We start from the raw sequence: 18,664 nt of genomic DNA, 5'->3' as shown, positions 1-18,664 counted from the left end.
TACTTTTATTAATCTTACATATGAAAAAGAGCTGCATGGTTCAAATGTAGTTTAAGACATTTCTCTATTTGCTAACATAGAAACTGACTGAAGACTGATTGACTGTAATAATTTTAAATATCGGTGCTTGTATTAAAAGTCTCCATCAGTCACAATTAGACCATTTCAAATCATCACACAGCTGCTGACATGTGACATGTTGTATGTCATGATAATTAGTTCAGCTGAAAAGTAAAAACAGTCAAGTTCACAGATAAAATTCTCTACAACTTTTAAAATATAAACCATGTGTTTTATGTATGAGTCATCATAACTGAAAAACTGAGCGGACAGTTTAGATTTTATTTTTAAAAAGATGTTCAAAGAGACACGCTGCATTCCTGATCGTTCATAGTGAACCACTGGACCTGTGACCAATGTTGATACTCATGTGGTTTCTTCCTTCCTGAAGGCTGAGCAGAGCAGAGCGGGGGGGAGGTGGTGGTGGAGGGGGAGTCACATGGGAAGCAGTCAGGCTGCTGTCACATGGTTCATGTTTGCAGGCTGAGCTGAGGAGGAGGAGGAGGAGTTTTGCACAGAAGTTTGTGTAAGAGCAGAGAAAAACCTGCAGTTTTCTTTTTCATGAGGCTCCTCAACAAGTGGAAGAGCTGCTGTGACCAAACAAACAGCCTGTGATGGAAATCCCTGCCATTAACCTGAAGGTGAGTCCACTGTTTACTTCACTGCAACGCGCTCAAACCTGTGTTTCTACAGTGTTTAACCAAGACTGCTGACAAATTTATGTGATGATGTCAACTTTGTTGCTCAGTGCTCTTTGGTAAATCCTCTGTGTGGCAACTGCCTGCTTCTGCTTCAGTGACATGTTGCTGTTTTTGTTAAGTTCTGAGAGAAAAGTGTGAAGTTATTTAGCAGATAAAGCCTCCAAAATGTGATAAAGAGCATTTGAGATTGTAAAATTCAGTTCAGTGATGGGCAGCAGGCCTTTGAAGGGGAGTAAATAATTTTAGAGGGGAGGTTCCCTACAATGCTTTGTAGTTTTAGTTTATTTAATTAATACAGGAAAATAATACACTTAAAGAAAATAATATGACAACATTATGATATACCACCAAAAAAAGAGGTGAATATATAAAATAAATAAGAAATACGGACTTTTAGATTTAAAAAAAAAGAAGAAACTTAAATAAAGAAAAGAAAAACAACATAAAATTTAAAGGATCCCTTCAATAAATTAAATAATTAAGACTTATTAGGTATAGGTTGACAGGTAGAGTGTAGGATAATTTAGGCCTGGGCAATAACAGCTGATAAACTTGTGAGGATAGTGAAGTTTCACATCAATCGATATTGATAATTATTGATCACGTAGGTTGTGACTGACGACACGTTGCGCGCTCCAAGGGGTGGAAGCAGCTGAGGTGATAAAATGAGTAAATATCACAATATTTTTGACCAAATACTTTGACTTTGCAACAGTATCGTAGGGATGACTGTTGGTGCTTTCACAAAATATTAACACAATGAGATTTTTTGATAAATGATCATCAGTAAGTAGGGAAAGTTCAGCCGTATCACGATACAACGATATGCAAAATCTATCACAACACCTAGTCTCATATTATACTTATATACTTTAAACCCACAGTGTTCAGAAGACGTGCGTTCAGCTTCCCAAATAAAAACATGAAAGTAGCAGAGGACTTTTATTTTGACGAACCACTTACCTGAATTGTCACCTGTGTTTTCCGTTACACTTTAAGACATTTCTGTTCTAAATTGGAGCAGAAAAGGCAGAAATCTGAGTGTAAAAATCATCCGAATGCAGGAAATTAAGTGTTTGATGGTCAAAATCTTCTTTCCTACTTTCCTTCTTTCCCCCCTGATGTTGAAAACAGATTAACATTGAATTTCTTCTTCACTTGCTGCGCTCTGACTTTTCTGTAAAACACATACATAAGTGACCTTTATAAGGGGAAATAATTTAATTGAACCACATGCCTTTGTGGTCTTTATAGTAATATTAGATTTTCTTAAACAAGGACCATGCACAAAAGCATTCATCTCAAAATGAGAGGAGATTATTCAGCTATATTTATCAGATTTATCTGTTATTAAAAGCTCAGGACGTCTGACTTAAACATGTGATGTGAGCAGTCAGAGGAGATGATATATGATGCGTAATCTGGGTTTAAAGATTTCTGATCCGTAAACCGTGGAGCCATGAAACTAATCATCCCGACGCAGCTTCACAAGTTTTATATTTAGTTCTGCAGCTTCTCGTACAGCTGCGTCTGAAAGCTATTTTCAGTATCAGTCTCACATTATTGAAATTGCAATATATTAGCTGCAATGTTGTGATAAAGGAGAAATGCATGAAAAAACAGAATTATAATGAAGTACAGCAGAGATGCTCTGGTTTACAAATCGTGTTCTTCAGATGTTTGGTGCGTCGTCGTGATTTTAACAGATTTTATATGCAGCCTAAATTAAACTGTTCAGTACTGTTTGATCTATAAAATGTAAGAAAATAGTGAAGTTTGTCCAAAGTGACCCCTTCAGATGTCTTAATTTGTCCAACCAACTTCCAAAACTGGATGAAAATGAAAATTAAAAATGATATAAAACAAGAAATCCTCACAGAATATTTTTTTAGCTGATAAATGACTAGTCCAGTGCTTCTTAAACTTTGTCATGTCAGGGACCACAGACCCCCAGTTTGAGAAGATTTTGTCTCAAGGGGAAACTTTCTTATTTTCTTATTTTCAGGCTTGAAGATGATCCAAATAGGATCATGTCTCTTTTTTTTAATTATTGATATGTGAGTCCAACATTTTGTCATAACATGAATGTTATAGGACATTTTTTTTTGGACATTTTCATACCTATCTGCCCCTCCCTTTATCTCCATAGCTGAATAAATGATACAGAGAATATCAATATGCAACAGTACAGAACCAAAAATCTTAGAAATATCAGTATACTGTGATGTGTAAGATCAGTCTTTGATCACTGCCTGATAAAAACAGCCAACCTTTCCTTCCCTTGTTGCTCCAGCATCCAAAAAATGTGGGAAAAAAAAGTTTAATATGCAATATGTGATATGATTTGCGGAAATGATCAGTTTTGCATTATAATTATCATGTTCACTGGAAAAAAAAAAAAAAAAAAAAATCGTGATGATGTGATATTTATTGAGGTCTGCGCCAAACAAACATGTTTTCTTTCATCTGGAAAACAAGATTTTTAGTTCAGGTCATCTCTGCAGCACTACAGCGCCTCATTATCACGCTGTTTTCTCACAACATTTTTCCCTTTTTCCCAAAAATTGCAATTTGGTTCTGGTTCTGCAACTTGGATCCTGCACTTGACCACAATGTGATTTTATTGCAATCGCAATTAACCGTGCAGCCCCAGTACAGAACCAAAACTCAGATATATCAGCATACTTTTAAAAAGTATGATAAATTAAAAAGTAAATTAAAAAAAAGTCCAACTACAATGAATAAAAACTTTCTTCCCTTGTTGCTCCAGCTGCCAAAAAGAAATGATAAAAGTTAAAATATTCTGTTCCTCCTTTTGCTGTTGACTCCCTACAACCCACCAAAAGACCCCTGTAGGTCCCTGAACCCCAGTCTGAAAACCGCTGGATTAGTAAATTGTAAAAATAGATGGTGATTTAATTTTAAAATGTTAAAAAAAAATGTCTGTAACACTCCCATATTTCTTTTCAACACTTGTCTTTTGTTGTCTGCCTCAGGCCATCGTACTGGTGCACTGGCTGTTGACAATATGGTGAGTGCGAGCAGGTTTTTCTTCCACAAACCTGAGGAATTTCTCTCCTCTCCTTGCACACACTCACACACACACACACACACACACACACACACACACACACACACACACACACACACACACACACACACACACACAGACTCACAGTCTTGATTCAGGCCTGCTGTTTAAGCTCCTGTACTCTGTGAAATCAAACATAAATCTGTCCTGTATGACCTGTGTGTTTGCTGCAGGGGCTGCATGGCGTGGCTGCCCGCCTCGTACTCCTGGGGGAACTTCGGCGTTTTAGCCGTCGGGGTGTGGGCCATCGCACAGAGGGACTCGATCGACGCCGTGCTCATGGTGAGTCTTCGCCTCGATTCCTTCGTGCAGGATCTTAACCATCATGTGACACGTTCTGTACAGGAGTCTAACTATAGGCACAGCTATGCGTATCCGTGCTAACCTATTTGTCTGTGGAATCTGGGACAATCTGTGAGCATCCCTTTGAGAAAGCTGGCCGACCCTCAGTTCAGCACAGAGTACAGCAGTCATGGCTTTCATGGTGCGTTAGTTTACAGTACAAGCAGGGACCGGTTTCAGACTGGTCTGTAGTGTTCACACAGTCTTCGCGTTGCCTTTACAGTTGTTTAATGCAAGTTCGACAGCCACGCTAGAAACTATGACTCATGTTTCCTGTCAGTGACACCCTGAGGTGAGAGCAAGTCATTGTTTTGCAAGTAATCTCAAGTCTGCACTCAAGTCCTAAGTGCTAAACTTTGAGTTCTGAGTTTTAAACAAGTCATAAATGTAACAGAGCCTCAACTCACCGTTCATGCAACTTCAAATGTCAAACAAACTTGGACGTTGTTGTGTTGTTGTGTCTATAATTTTCGACCTGCAACTTTTGCAAACTGCAGATCATTTTTTGTTTCTGTACATGAATGAAATTATCTTTGATATCATTTTGTCCAAGCAGAGTTCACATAAAGGGATAGTTCACACAAAAATTTAAATTCAGTTATTATCTAGTCACCCTCATGCCGACTGAAGGTCTGGTTTAGTTTTTTAGCTCACAAAACACTGCTGGAGTTTCACAGGAGAACAGAGCTGCAGAGTCTCCCAAACAATTTAAGTGACTGGTGACCAGTTTTCAAACCAAGTCTGCTAAAGCCCCGACATGCTGTTCACTTTCCTGCACACACCGTCACACCACACACACAAACAGTTCAGTTGGTTTGCACATGCATTGGAACTGTAGCTCCTTTAGGAGACTGAGATTAAACCAGATAAGCTGGTATTTTATGTTTTTTTCCCCTGTTGCTTTTTTGCGTTTGAAAACTGGTCACCATTCACTTACACTGTTTGGGAGACTCTGCAACACTGTAAGTAGAGAATGACTGAATTTTCATTTTTGGGTGAACTGTCCCTTTACATGAGCTCCACATGGGAAAAGTGACACCGACGATAATTTCATGCATGTACAAAACTGATGCTGTGGTCAACAAAGAAATTAATTGAATGAATTGCAGTATGCAAAACTTGCAGGTTGAAAATTAGAGATGGAGACGCAACAACTTCCAACTTTGACATCTGAACCAAACATGGTGTAAATCATGTCTTTCAAGCCAACTTGGCATTTAGGAGACTTGGATTACACCGGAAAAGCAGGACGGAGGCATTTTATGTGTTTTTTGAAAACTGGTCACCATTCAGTTAAATTATTTGTGAGGTTCTGCAACACTTTTCCTGTGAATCTCCAACTAAAAAATCCAAACCCGACCTTCAGTCAGCATGAGGGTGTGCAGACGATGACTGATCATTTTTGGTTGAACTATCCCTTTAGGTAATTTTAGCTCTTCATGGCTCTGTTCTGCAGCTTGACTGGTTGCTGTCAGATTGTTTCACACAAAGAGGATCTGTGGAATTAAGTGTCAGCGTGCTCAGAATAAATTAGCTGATGAAGGGAAATTAATTCATTCGTGTCACACTTTAAATAACGGTTTTTAATTTTTTGGACTTTGGGGAAAGTCCAAGTCCAAGTGAAGTCACAAGTCATTGTCGAGCTGCAGGTCTTTTTGATTTTGTGGCATCTGAAGTCAACAAATCTGTGACTCGATCTGACTCACGTCATGTGACTCGAGTCCACACCTTTGATGACATCAGCTGACTGGTGACACCAGATGACAAGAAAGAAAACGTGACTCATAACAAATGTTGTGAAGCGATGAGAAGGAAAAGAGATTTTAGAGAGAGCGGTAACGTATCGGAAATATACAGCAGTGAGTCAGTAGATTTTTATTTGTGCAAAGAAGCTGAGCCTGACGGACGAGCCAGCAGAGGTGCTCAGTTCTGCCTAAAGGGATAGTTTGGGTTTTTTGAAATGGGTCAAATGCATTACCTACAGCAGATGGCGGCCAGCATGCACACAGTTTGGGAAACCAGCAGGAACAAAACAAGACAAATTTTAGCCATCTAAAAACGAAAGATTCAAAAAAACGATATCAGTTTAAGTGTACGTTGTATTTTGAATATTTTCATTGTTTTACCTTGCCGTCAGAGAAGCCTTTTCAAGCAAGATTCCACTCGAATATAACCCACATATCGCTCTCTCCAAAACAAAAATCCAATTTCACCTCGCAGAACACAGGAGTTGCTGGTCTACCGCTGCTCTCATCAGTTAGTTTGTTTGTGTTAATTTGCGACCGAACCCAAACTAACCCTTTATAACACTGAAGTCAAACAACAACACAGTGGTAGATAAGAAACTCCCATATTCTGCAGGACGTCACATACTCAGCTCACTGCCTGGTGTTTATTTCTCTCTTGATATGTCTTGTAACACATGAAACACACCACATGGACATGCTAACAAAGTTAAACACATGATTTTCACTGGAGGAGAGTCTTTTATTTACCCAAGATTCACGATAAAGTCCAGAGCTACAGTTTAAAAACACTTTGTACTCCTTGTTTACCTGGATATATTTACATTTTGGGTTTGAAATCTTGCTTTTCTCCCCTCCTGCCATTCATTTATTTTAGCCTGGTCTCACATTTACATCCAGCCTTGGGAGTGCAGCCATAATGCTGATGTGTCCTGGGATGAAATTGATTTTGAAGCCTCTGATCGAAGCCACAGAAGGAGAATAACTTTGGAAAAGCGCTACAGACTGCCACGCTGTCTGCGGAGACGTGTTTCATGCCGAACAAATACGACTTAGGGACACGAAGTGGCACCTCGAGGAAAAAAGACTGTCCAGTGTCTCTTTCAGTGACACTTCTGACAGTAATGGATTCTGACTGTCACTGCCGTCGGGACGTAACCATAGGGGAGCCTTTTACCTCGTGTACTTTAAAGTCCAGTGCTCACACGCCGGGTTAAGGCAGGGAAAAGACTGAGGTGTCCAACGTGGGAAAAGAAAGTTAGAAAAATAATTAATGCACAGGATTGTTTGTGGTTCACGGTGCATCTAAAAGTCACTCATTCGGCTGCACAAGCTCATGAAAATAGTCCCGCTCGTCTTTTTTTTAAACCTGTCGCATATTTAACTCCAATTTCTTTCATTTCGGGCTTCTTGAGAGTTTTTTCACATCCTGAAATATGGATTTAACTGTCCCGGATAATAATGACGATGGAGCGTTTTCTTAATTCGGCGGTTTCTATCTTATTTTCCTCCTGCACCGCTTGCGTTTTTCATACTGACCTCCTGGCACCACTTAGATTTTTATCTCATTACCCCTCACAAAGCTCTCCTTTCAGAATTGTAAGGACTTTATTTTCCACACACAGTGTTGTGAGGAATATCTCCCTGTGGCATAATTACAGAGATGTTTTGGTACTTGAGAGCATGAAAGTAGCACTCTCCATACTGATGTGCACAGTGAGTTCAAAAGCCTGACATGCCGTCTGTGTCCATTAAGACTGACTCTTCTTCTCTTTTGTTCTTCTCCTGCAGTTTCTAATGGGGATGGTTGCGACGATATTGACCGACATCATCCATTTCGGGATCTATTACCCGGTGAATGACTTCGCAGCAGACAGGGGGAGGGACGTGTTTCGCTTCAGCGCGGGAATGGCCATCCTCAGCCTGCTGCTCAAACCCGCGTCCTGCTTCTTCGTCTACCAGATGTACCGCGAGCGTGGAGGAGATTACAACGTGAACTTTGGTGAGTTTGTCGAGATGGTTCCAGTACAGGAACAGGAGGAGCTGAGGAAGTGACCACATGTCTCTGTAGGGCAGGTTATGAAGAAGGGAGGGTCCTGCACAGATTTTTAGTTCTGATTAAGACGTCAACACAAACTTATAAGGAAGTCCATTTCTGACAACGTGATGGAAAAAAGAAATAAGAGCCTGTAAGTCACAATAATGAGAAACTTTCTCAAAATAATCACAAACACCATGATAATATTGGATTATATTGTGAATGTTTGTCATTATTTTATATATACTAATCTTTAGTTCATATAAACTCATTATTTTTTATATAAACCCATTATTCTGATATGTAAACTCATTATTTTGAGACAAACTCATAATTTTGAGATATAAACTCATCATTTTGAGACATAAACTCATTATTTTTAGATACAAACTCATTATTTTGAGGTACTTATTCAGTAGATACTAGTTCAGAATTTAACATTTTTTCATCATTTGTCAATATATTTAGATCCTAATTCCTTATTTTGTGATTCCAACTCATACTTTAGAGATATTTGCTCATTTTTTGAGAAAGTTTCTTAATATAATGACTTAGAGAATCTTTTTTTTCCATCACATTGGCAGAAATGAGCTTTAAACTCCTAAAATTTAAGATTCTTTCAGACTGATGCCATCTTCCAGCATGCTGACCTTAATACTTTGAAAATCAATTTAACGTGATCTAATTTCCTTTTTGGAAGCAGATGACACAGAAAATAAGTCATCACATATCAAAACATGGTTTCTTTGAGCCTGGACACGCTCCGGTATAATTTGAGAGATTATTTAAAATATCTGAGGTTTCTTAGTTATTTAAAACGAGCTCCCGAGCCCTGACCGTGACCAAAAGCCGCAGGGTCGGCGTGAAGCACGTGTCCAGGGGCGCTTTGAGATCGTCCCTGTGTTGTTTTACGCCGTCTGTCATAAAAGGCCCGACCGAGCGCAGCACAAACTGGGAAGACTCTGTGCTAAACCGCTGGCAGATGATTCCACAGTCAAACTAATTAGTGACAGTCACAAGACTTTTCAGATGCAGCAGAATGTCTGAGATGCGGTTCGGCCGGGCCGGAAAATCATTTCTCCACGAGTTGTTTGTAACATTTGTGTGTCATCCTGCCCACTGATTCATACTTCATGGAGGAACATATTAAACCCATGCAGGCTGAAAAACTAATAATCTGCCATGATGGAAAAATGGCACGGGGCCGATGCTGATAGAAGATGGAGTCTGCAGAGCAGCCTGTGTGTCCACAGAAATAGAGATTTTGTGATGTTATTGACCACTGAGTGTATAGCTTTCTCCTTGTGGGCAAACAAATGATAAGTACACTTCTTCCATTGACTGAGCAGGAGATACTCAAGATGTTTTCTTTGATTAAATGTGCGTGTGGCCATTGATTTTTTTTTGGAGTTGGGCTCGCACCGCTGAAAGCTTTTCCATCAGAAATCCCACTGAGCTGCAACATCTGCTGGACTCTTACATTCTGTCTGTATGGATTAACAAAAAGTCATTATGTTCACTGTTTGTAGTGTAGGAATTTAATAGCGAGAATGATTCCACACAGAGATAGTCGGCCTTTCTCGCCTCTTACCGTCATGAAACGAAGACAAAAATGACAAAAAAAAAAAATTTAATTTATTATTAGCTGTACTATCACCAGCTAAGATAATAATTTATTACACTTCACAGTGCTGATAGCAATGACATTTCTCCAGAGGTGGGAAATAACTATGTACAAATGCGTGAATATTTATTTTTTTTATTTAACTTTTTACTTTTGCTCCCTACAGTTACACAAAACTCTGTACTGCGTTTTCAAAACAGTCTTGTTACTTAAGTTTTAATGCATTTGAGGGAAATAATGGATTATATTAGTTTTACATCACTGCACACCGCCTTCCTAACATCAAGACTGATTTCAACCTCATAAAACAACAACACATAGAAAAGATGATTCCTTGATGTATCTATCAGTGCATATCACACATGATGACAGCAGACAGAAAGAAGAAAACAAAGTCAAAGATATAACAAGACAAAAAAAGAACGTAAAAGATGTAACAACATCACAAAGACGCAACAAGACGAAAAACAACAAAAAAGACATGACAAGACAAATATTATGTAACAAGTTGAAAACAATGTGAAAGACGTAACTCGACAAAAAAGACATAAGATGAGGAAAAACAACAGAAAAGACGTAGCAAGACAAAAAAGATGTAACAAGACAGAAGACACATAACATGACCAAAAAAACATAAAAGACATAACAAGATGAAGAACGACGTAAATAGATTAGACAAAGAACGACGTAAAAGACTTTTTACTTTTTTACTGAACTACACTTCAGGGTCTGTACTTATTCACTTGAGTAAAAAAGTTAAAACAGACTAATACTTTTACCAGATTCTTTATTCTTACAAAAGTATCTGCACTTCTACTTGAGTACAGCTTGTGTACTTTTGCCACGTCTGTTCTGTATGGATTAAACAAATGTAGTTACTGTTTGTAGTGTAGGAATTTGATGGTAATAGTGAGAATGGTTCTACACAGGGATAGCGAGATTTTCAAGAAAATAAAAATGACAAAAAATAAAAATGACAAAAATTTATTATTAATTGTAATTTTTCAGCTAAAATAATAAACGTATTAACCTACACACTGGTAAAAGTGAAGAAATTTCTCCTGCATTGCGACCAACACTTGACAAAATACTGATTTGACTGTTTGGAGGATAATTGAATATTGATGAATCTGCTCCCTCTGCGGTTTTACTTCAACGCCACATACACACAGCAGGTACACCCATTACACTGTGATTGGCTGTGTAGTGACTGATGAGTGCAGCTAATGTTAGTTTCAGACAATGTGTATTTTAATTGCAGCCTGATTGCATAGCTGGCATTAACATGGTTCCCTGCTGCACCGAGCTCTCTGGGAAACCAGGCAATCAGGTGCATGTGAGTGAACTGTTGATTCAGGCACTGAATTTTTGATCGGCGGCCCCTCTTATGCTGGGGTTTTGTGTGTTTAGTTTTATTTTTATGTTGCTTATTAATACCATAAAGGCTGTATGACGGAGCGATCACACATTTTACAGTAGACTGACAGTTTGTCAAACACCTCCCATGAATGGTGTCCAGTCACTGCTTATCAACTGTAAGCAGACATGTCAGGATGTGGATTTCTCCACAGACTGAACAACTTGCATGGGGTTGTAGAGTCAGTATATGAGTTTTAGGGGTTGCCTTTTCTTTTGGTCTTTCCAAAGTAAAAACAAAAGACCAAAATTGGAATTGATTAAAGTAATGAAAAATACCTTTTTAAGCTTTTTACATCTCTGGTCATATTGTGCAAAATACAAAAGAAAAAAAAAATTGTCTTCTTTGTATTTTTCATCATATTTTCTTCTTGTGAAACAAACCAACCAGTTTCAACCAGTAATATCATGACATCAACTCATCAATGTCCAACTTGTAGCAGCACAGAGCTCGTTATTTAGCTAGCTAGCCACAGCATGGTACGTCTGGTTATAACACGCCTACTTTTCAACACTGAAATCAAATTACTCCAAACGTTACGTCACGTCTGACTGTTTCACTTGAGAGTACTGTATGTCACAATACAGAAGCTACATGCTGTCGAAATGCCGTTTCATCTGGACTTTCTGACTTTAGCATGGCCAGCTAACTAGCTTTTTACCACTAACTAAGTTAGCTTATCATTAGCTAACTGTTGGTGGGGTTACAGGTGATGTTGGAAAAAGCTTTAGGACGAGGACATCCACTCCTCTACTGTGTGGGAGTCTTGAAACCGTCGAGTTCAGGGTAACGCCATAGTGATGGGATAAAGCAACCTTAGCTAAATTCATTACCCAACGGCATTACATTTGCACATCAGTTTGCCCTGTCTTGTGTTTTTTATAGTTAGCATCCAAACAATATTAGAAGAAAATAACGATCTTAAATTTCTCCTCTTATTAAACTTTACTGTAATATTAGGGCCAGCTAGCTACCCTGCAATAACATCATGACGTTGGTTTAGCTATCACACATGTATCAAATGCATATTTAAGACCTTTTTTCAGGTTTCAAATTTTGACATGCATCGGCCAGAGCCCCTTTTCACTCTGTGCTCCAATAACAGTTGAGCAGTATTTGTACATGGCGAAGCTGTGAAACTTCAGTCACCTTCCTGCTTTCTTTTTGACGTGCTTGACTTATCTATGGTGAAAAGAAAACAACACTTTGAAGATGTCTGAAATATTTTTCTGGGGGACCTGTAAAGGCAACATATAGTCACATCTTAAGTTAGCTTTGTTAGCAGAACGTTAGCTGACTAGCTAGTTAATCAATTGTTAGACAGCTTGTTACATCAAGCTAACGGTAGCAAAATGCTGGCTAACTAGCTAGCTAATCTATCAATTTTTAATTAGCTATTTAGCTAGTGTTTTGCTAACATTAGCTAACATAAGATGTGAATATATGTCACTGTTACAGATCCCCCAACAACATCTTTTAACCATTTTCAAAATTTTGTTTTCTTTTTAACATAGATGAGACGAGCACAAAGAGAGGAAAGAAGGATGCTCAACTGTTATTGGAGCACAAAGCTAAAAGGGGCAGGACTTAGGGAGGATCAATTAAAAATCCGTTTGAGTTCACAGAATTCAGAGAGTTAATATTTATCAGCTAGCTAGCTATAGCTGCCAACATCCACATGGGAGAGTCATCACTTTAGCTGTAAAAATCAACAGTCGCTGCTGAAAATGTTTTTAAAAAATACCTCTAATTTTGAGTAGTAAAATCTGTCTATTGGGTGTACATGAGCTGTACTAGAATGTAAAGCTTGACAGGCATAGCAACAGTAACTAAGGGAGGGCGGGGCGTAGCACACTTCCTGTCTTGTGATTACTCGGTCAGTTCATGTGTAATCCTCATGTGTTAAGAATTTGCCAAATCCTAAATTTCCCTGTTCTTTTCTTATATTTCCTCATTTCTGACCTCATAGTCTGACTTGTCTTATTGCTGTTTGTTTCACTTTCGTGTTGCATCGTCCAAATGAAACCTGGTGTTTGTCTTGTGTCTTTTTTTTTTCTGTTGTGATTTGACCGTTTGTCATGTATCTCTTCTCTTCTCTTCTCTTCTCTTCTCTTCTCTTCTCTTCTCCGCTGACCTTTGACCTCTCAGACTTAGAGACCTCTGTGGACAGTCGATGCACTACGGACAGTGCTGACAGTGCCTTTATTGGCCGCCGCTATTGACTCCCCCGGCTTCTTCCTTTTTTTTCCCCATTTTTCTCTCCTCCAATCATCCTCTCCCATCCTCTCCCACACAGGAAGTAAGATCACAAATCAGCCCGCAGGACAAAACAAGAAGCTGATTTTTCTTTTTCTGTGTATTTTTTCTTGTTTTTCTGATGTCCACCTTTCTCTTTTTTTTGTTATTTATATTAATTTCTCTTTCCTTCTGTCTGGTCCTTCCTCCATTTATCCTTGTTACTCTCCCATACCTGTCTAAATGTCTGTGTTTGTCAGTAAAGTATGTTTGTATTCATGTGTTGTATTATATGGGGTTTATATGATTCTGCAAGTTTGCATCTATGTATTATTCATATTTTTTACTCTCCAGACACCTCATTTGAGTTTGTGTATTCTGTTTGCATACATTTAAAGCAGCGCTGCATGATGGTGCACATTCTCAAATCAGCCTAATTAAAGTCACTTATAATAGACGGCGAATGTGACCTGCTTTAAATGCACACTTTAAGTAAGGCAGGTTTTTGTAGGTCTGTTGATGCAGTTTTATAATGTATTTTTATGCTTTTAAATAAAATAAAGTAATAAAGCTCACAGTTGTTCACCCAAAACCTTCTGCAATGAAGGTAAATGGCTTGTTTGATGTGCAATAATATGTGTATTTGTCACAGTAATAGGACTCGGGGCCATGCAGAGGTAAGAGTGAGCGGCTCTTTGAACTTCCAAAAACACGTCATTGGTATTCTGGCCGTGTCCGAGTCAGAGCTGTTTGTTTCTGAGCGTCGTAGGGAGTCCTATAAGACTTTCCAGATGTATGCCGCCTTCACAGAATTCGTTATAAAGCATGTTTACATCAGGTGTGATGCACCTGGGGCAGTTTTTTTTTTTTTTTTTTTAGTGTAAACAGCTCCTGGTATTAGAGGATGCTCACAGGAGAGATGCCGCTGAAGGTTTTTCAGACTCATTCTCAGATCGTTGATGGTCTGTCCCCGGGTATAAATTACCCTCACTTAGCCACAAAACACTTTATTACTTTTTTACTTGATAACATCCTTGTAACAATTAGCACTCGTACTTTATAAGTAAATTTTACTGCTGTAATTTCAAGTACGACTCACTTGCCAGTATTAAGTAAAATGTGCCTGCCACTAAACTCAACATCCATAAAGATATTAAGTAAGTTTTAATTTATGCAACCCCAATAACAAAAAGAGTTGGAACATTTGGAACACACACTTCGTCCTGTAGAACAAAGACAAGATATTTAATGTTCAAGTTAATAACTTTGTTGTTTTTTGTAAATATGCAGTTGTTCTGAATTTAATGCCTGGAACATGTTCCAAAAAAGTCTGGACAGGAGCTTGTTTAGCACTGTGATACATCAGCTTTATTTTTTTTTTATCAACACTCGGTCAGTGTTCGGTCTAGAACCTGAACTCTTTTACTATGAAGCCACGCTGTTGGAACGTGCAGAATGTGTCTTGGCATCATCTTGTTGAAATAAGCAGGAACGTCTCTGAAACAGACGCCGTCTGGATGGCAGCTTATGTTCCTCCAAAACCTGTACGCACCTTTCAGCATTGACGGGGCCTTCACACGATGACATGGCCACTAACACACCCCCCCCCCCGTACCATCACAGATGCTTTTGATGTTGGTGCCGGTAACAATCTGGATGGTCCTTTTCCTCTTTAGCCCAGAGGACACGACGTCCATGATTTGTGAAAACAATCTGAAATGTGGACTCGTCAGACCACAGAACACTTTTCTAGTTTTTGTCGGTCCGTCTCAGATGAGCTCGGGCCTCAGAGAAGTCTGCAGACTTTCTGGATGTTGTTGACATTTGTCTTTCTCTTTGCACGGTAGAGTCTGAACTTACATTTATAGACAAAACGACAAACTGTGTTTACTGACAACGGTTTTCCAAAGTTCCTGAGTCTATGTAGTACCTTTATACATTTATGTGAGCTTTTCATGCAGTTTTTAATTCAGTGCTGCCTGAGGGGTCAAAGGTCACAGAGATTTAATGCTGGTTTTCAGCCTCGTCCTTTATGTCCAGGGATTTCTCTGGATCGTCTGAATCTTTTAATAATTTCATGGGTTGTAGATTGTGAAATCTATAAATTCCTGCAGTTTTGTGTTGAGAAACATTTGTTCTTAAACTGTTGGACTATTTGCAGTTTTTCACTGCATCCATGCTTGTGAGTGACTGAGCCTTTCAAGGATGCTCCTTTAATACCCGATCATGACCCTGAAATATCTTGTCTTTGTATTCAACTGAATACAAGTTGAGAAGTATTTGCAGATCATTGCATTCTGCTTTTATTTACGTTTTATACGATGTCACAACTTCTTTGGAACTGGAATTGCAAAGTTTATTTTTTATAGACAAGAACATTGCCGTCATTAAAATATTAGATAAATATTATATATGTGATATATACTCTAATATGTGCTGTTTTAAGTACAAAATAAGATTTTATTCCTGTTCGCCATTTTCAGTTATTTAGTTGTACAGAGTTATTTTATTCACTATAATTATGCAAATGTTGCTAATCTTCTTTCTTTGTTTCTTTAATGTATTTTTTTTTTATCACAAATCACACAACTATAATGCAACAGTTTGTTTTGCCAACATTAAACACAAACCTTTAAATGTAAAATTTATTGAGCTTTTTCAGATTTATGTGCAGTGATAATGAAATATTTAAATAGTATGAGTAAATCTATAATAAACTTCCCACACTGTTCATTTATTACATGAATTAAATCTGTATGTATTTTAATTTTTACTGAATCTTAATATTACAATGTATAAATTATGACAGTTAATATATTTTACTCTAACGCAGATTTCTAGCGGCTAATGAGACAGTAGTGGATGTAAAAAGACTAAGAGAGTAATGAAACTGCAGGATTTTTTAATGTAATTTGCTGTTTTTTCAGCCGAGTCCATCAGGATGTTTGCTGTGCGTTGGCACAGTTTCCAACTGTGTAATTTATATTTATCCAGATGCAGTGTAATCTATATTTATCCAGATGCTCAAGTCAAGATTAAAAATCTGCCGAACTGTGTCATGAATCAGTGTGTGAGGAGAACTGAGACTGAACCTTTAAAAACCCAGAGAAAAGAAGCTCGTTCTCTGCAAACGGTTTTAATATGTATATTACAACATTCTTGATTAGTCTCAGTGTGTCAGATGTGATTATGAATAATGCATTTGCATGGCAGGGGTTGCGTGTGTCTGTGTGTGCGCGTTGAAGACGTTGTGGCTTGTCTCTGCAGGTTTCCCCTCCGTATCGCGAAACAGAGACGCCTACCAGTCCATCGATCACCAGGACGAGTCCACCAGCCAAGCGAACCCCTTCAACCAGGCCCAGGACAGCAAACCAGGAGCCCGTGCATACTGAGAGACCCGGGCGGCGAACAGCGCAGTGTGTTCCTCTGACTTTTTATGCAGCAGTGCAGAGCTTAAGGGCATTTTTTTTTCCACAATTGATTCCACCTCGGTCCCTGTGTTTTGCACCTCTGCTGATGGAAACAAATCGAATGCTTTTATTTTGGTAAATCACCAGCTAAGTTTGGCTTTTACAATGAAATATGGCATAAATAAATAAAAAAAAAAAAGATTTAATTTTCCCTTCAGAGGTGGTAATGTTTTTCGCTGAGCTGGCACATCACTGCTGAATAAATACAGAGGGAACACTGCTGCACACTCCCATGCTGTGTTTCTGTTGTTAACGCCTGCTATTTTTAGTAGAGAGGTGTTGAATAGAGCTGTTGTCTCTGCAGTAGTTTTCTAAGTCACTTTTTTTCACCCCCAAGTGAGTCGTTTTTACAAATGTGGCACGTCTCTTTGTGATCTGTAAGTTATTACGTTCTCAGTGTCTGCAGTTATTTTCCAATTAGTCTTTGCGTTACGGTACAGCAATGCTGAAAGGGACAGTTCATCCTAAAATCAAAAATACTCACGTGTAGTTCTGTTTGTCCATCTGGATCAGCGGTTTTCAAAGACTCAGACAAAGCTTGCTCGGGTTTGCTTGATTCATGGACGTCTATGGGAGCATCATTATGTTATTTGATCCCACAGATACTCAACAGTTCAGTCAATATAGCCTCATACTGCTGGTTTACATAACTTCAGACTAAACCAGACACATAAAGTCCTGTCCAAAGACGTTAATTAGTTTCTGACTCAGGGAAAGTTAAAAAAAAAAAAACAGTAAAATTCCCCAATACTGCATCTCTGACCTGTCTCTTTTAACCAAATCACAAACATTTATGTGATTTCCTTTTGATAATTTAAGTAATATGAAAACACCTGATCTAGTTTGTTGTTGTGTGAGTTGCAGAGTTTTGGAGATATCGGCTGTAGAGATGTCTGCCCTCTCTTCAGTGTAATGGAACAAAATGCCACTTGGCTTCTGGTGCTCAAAGCGCCAAAAAACTCACCAGAAATCATGACCCGGTTACTCAGATCTGAGGTTTTCAAACTCCTTGTGCCCAAGGCACACCAAAATGCAAGCCAGAATCTCAAGGATCCTCCTGTGTCTGTGCAAAATTACCTCATTACACGTTACCACTCTGTACATGTTATTTTTATTCTGCCTCCGCACCAGCAATAACTCATTGTTGTGAACGTGATATCTCAAAAATGCCATGACAAAATTCCCTCAAACTTGGCACAAACAGTCACTTGGACTCACAAATCAACTGATTGCAATTTGGAGGTCAAAGGTCGAGGTTTCTGTGACCTTACGGGACATGTTTTTGGCCGTAAATCAAGAATTTATACACTATTATTTACACTGATCTGGTAGGATAAAATGATGAAGAGATGACATTTTATATTCAAAAGGTCAAAGGTCAACTTCACTGCAACATCATAATGTTCTGCAAAAACAGACTTTTTTCCCAAAAAAACAATTTTTACACACACCTTTTATATAGTAATTGAAAAAAAAGTAATTCATAATTTCTCATGTAGTTGTATATTGATATAATAATACTGCATCGACATGCAACAGGAAGTGTGCATCTCCTCATGGACGAGAGGCTCATGTTCGTCACAGTGGGAGATGTAAACATTAATGGCTTCCTCCCGAGCTGAGCTCTCTACGGCCGATATCTCCAAAACTCTGCAACTCACGCCCCAACGATCTTAGATGGACAAATAACACCACAGGTTTGAGTAAAAATATGTAGTTAGGTGTGAACTGCCCCTTTAAATCACTGCACAGTTTTTAACACAAGAGGTCTGAGATGAATGTTCGGTGTCATGCCTTTGATGCTACCTTATTGTGCCTTTTGTACTTTTCCCCCCCGACTAACACGAGCTGTGAAATTCTCAGACCGAGTCGAAGACGTGAAGACCAAATTGAAGTTGCAGGCCTTTTTCTTCTCGTGACTGAGCAAGAAATGAGCAGCGA

General features: G+C 38.6%; 1 protein-coding gene across 2 annotated transcripts; it reads left to right on the top strand.

Annotated features, from left to right (window-relative positions):
* Positions 1 to 549: 549 nt before the first annotated feature.
* Positions 550 to 16,950, top strand: agtrap (angiotensin II receptor-associated protein). Of its 2 annotated transcripts, none has more exons than XM_084739396.1 (5): positions 550 to 701; positions 3,758 to 3,792; positions 4,026 to 4,134; positions 7,731 to 7,941; positions 13,167 to 13,828. In XM_084739396.1, the coding sequence occupies exons 1-5, from the start codon at positions 675 to 677 to the stop codon at positions 13,238 to 13,240; spliced, it is 456 nt and encodes a 151-aa protein (XP_084595522.1). In that variant the 5' UTR covers positions 550 to 674; the 3' UTR covers positions 13,241 to 13,828. The 2 variants fall into 2 exon arrangements, with proteins under 2 accessions (XP_084595522.1, XP_084595516.1); XM_084739390.1 differs by lacking the exon at positions 13,167 to 13,828 and adding an exon at positions 16,521 to 16,950 and having other exon boundaries at positions 562 to 701.
* The last annotated feature ends 1,714 nt before the right edge of the window (positions 16,951 to 18,664 follow it).

Source organism: Lutjanus erythropterus, chromosome 2, assembly GCF_056507025.1.
Source record: "Lutjanus erythropterus isolate fLutEry1 chromosome 2, fLutEry1.hap2, whole genome shotgun sequence".
In the NCBI taxonomy this organism is placed as follows: domain Eukaryota; kingdom Metazoa; phylum Chordata; class Actinopteri; order Lutjaniformes; family Lutjanidae; genus Lutjanus; species Lutjanus erythropterus.
Note: the sequence above shows the minus strand (reverse complement) of the source record. Positions and strands in the feature narration are given on the sequence as shown.

What these genes read in the sequence shown, in the direction of transcription:
- agtrap (XM_084739390.1), top strand. Translation starts at nt 675, where the DNA reads ATGGAAATCCCTGCCATTAACCTGAAG. An exon ending in TCCCTGCCATTAACCTGAAG is followed by an intron (nt 702 to 3,757) that starts GTGAGTCCACTG and finishes TGTCTGCCTCAG; the next exon opens with GCCATCGTACTGGTGCACTG. An exon ending in CACTGGCTGTTGACAATATG is followed by an intron (nt 3,793 to 4,025) that starts GTGAGTGCGAGC and finishes TGTTTGCTGCAG; the next exon opens with GGGCTGCATGGCGTGGCTGC.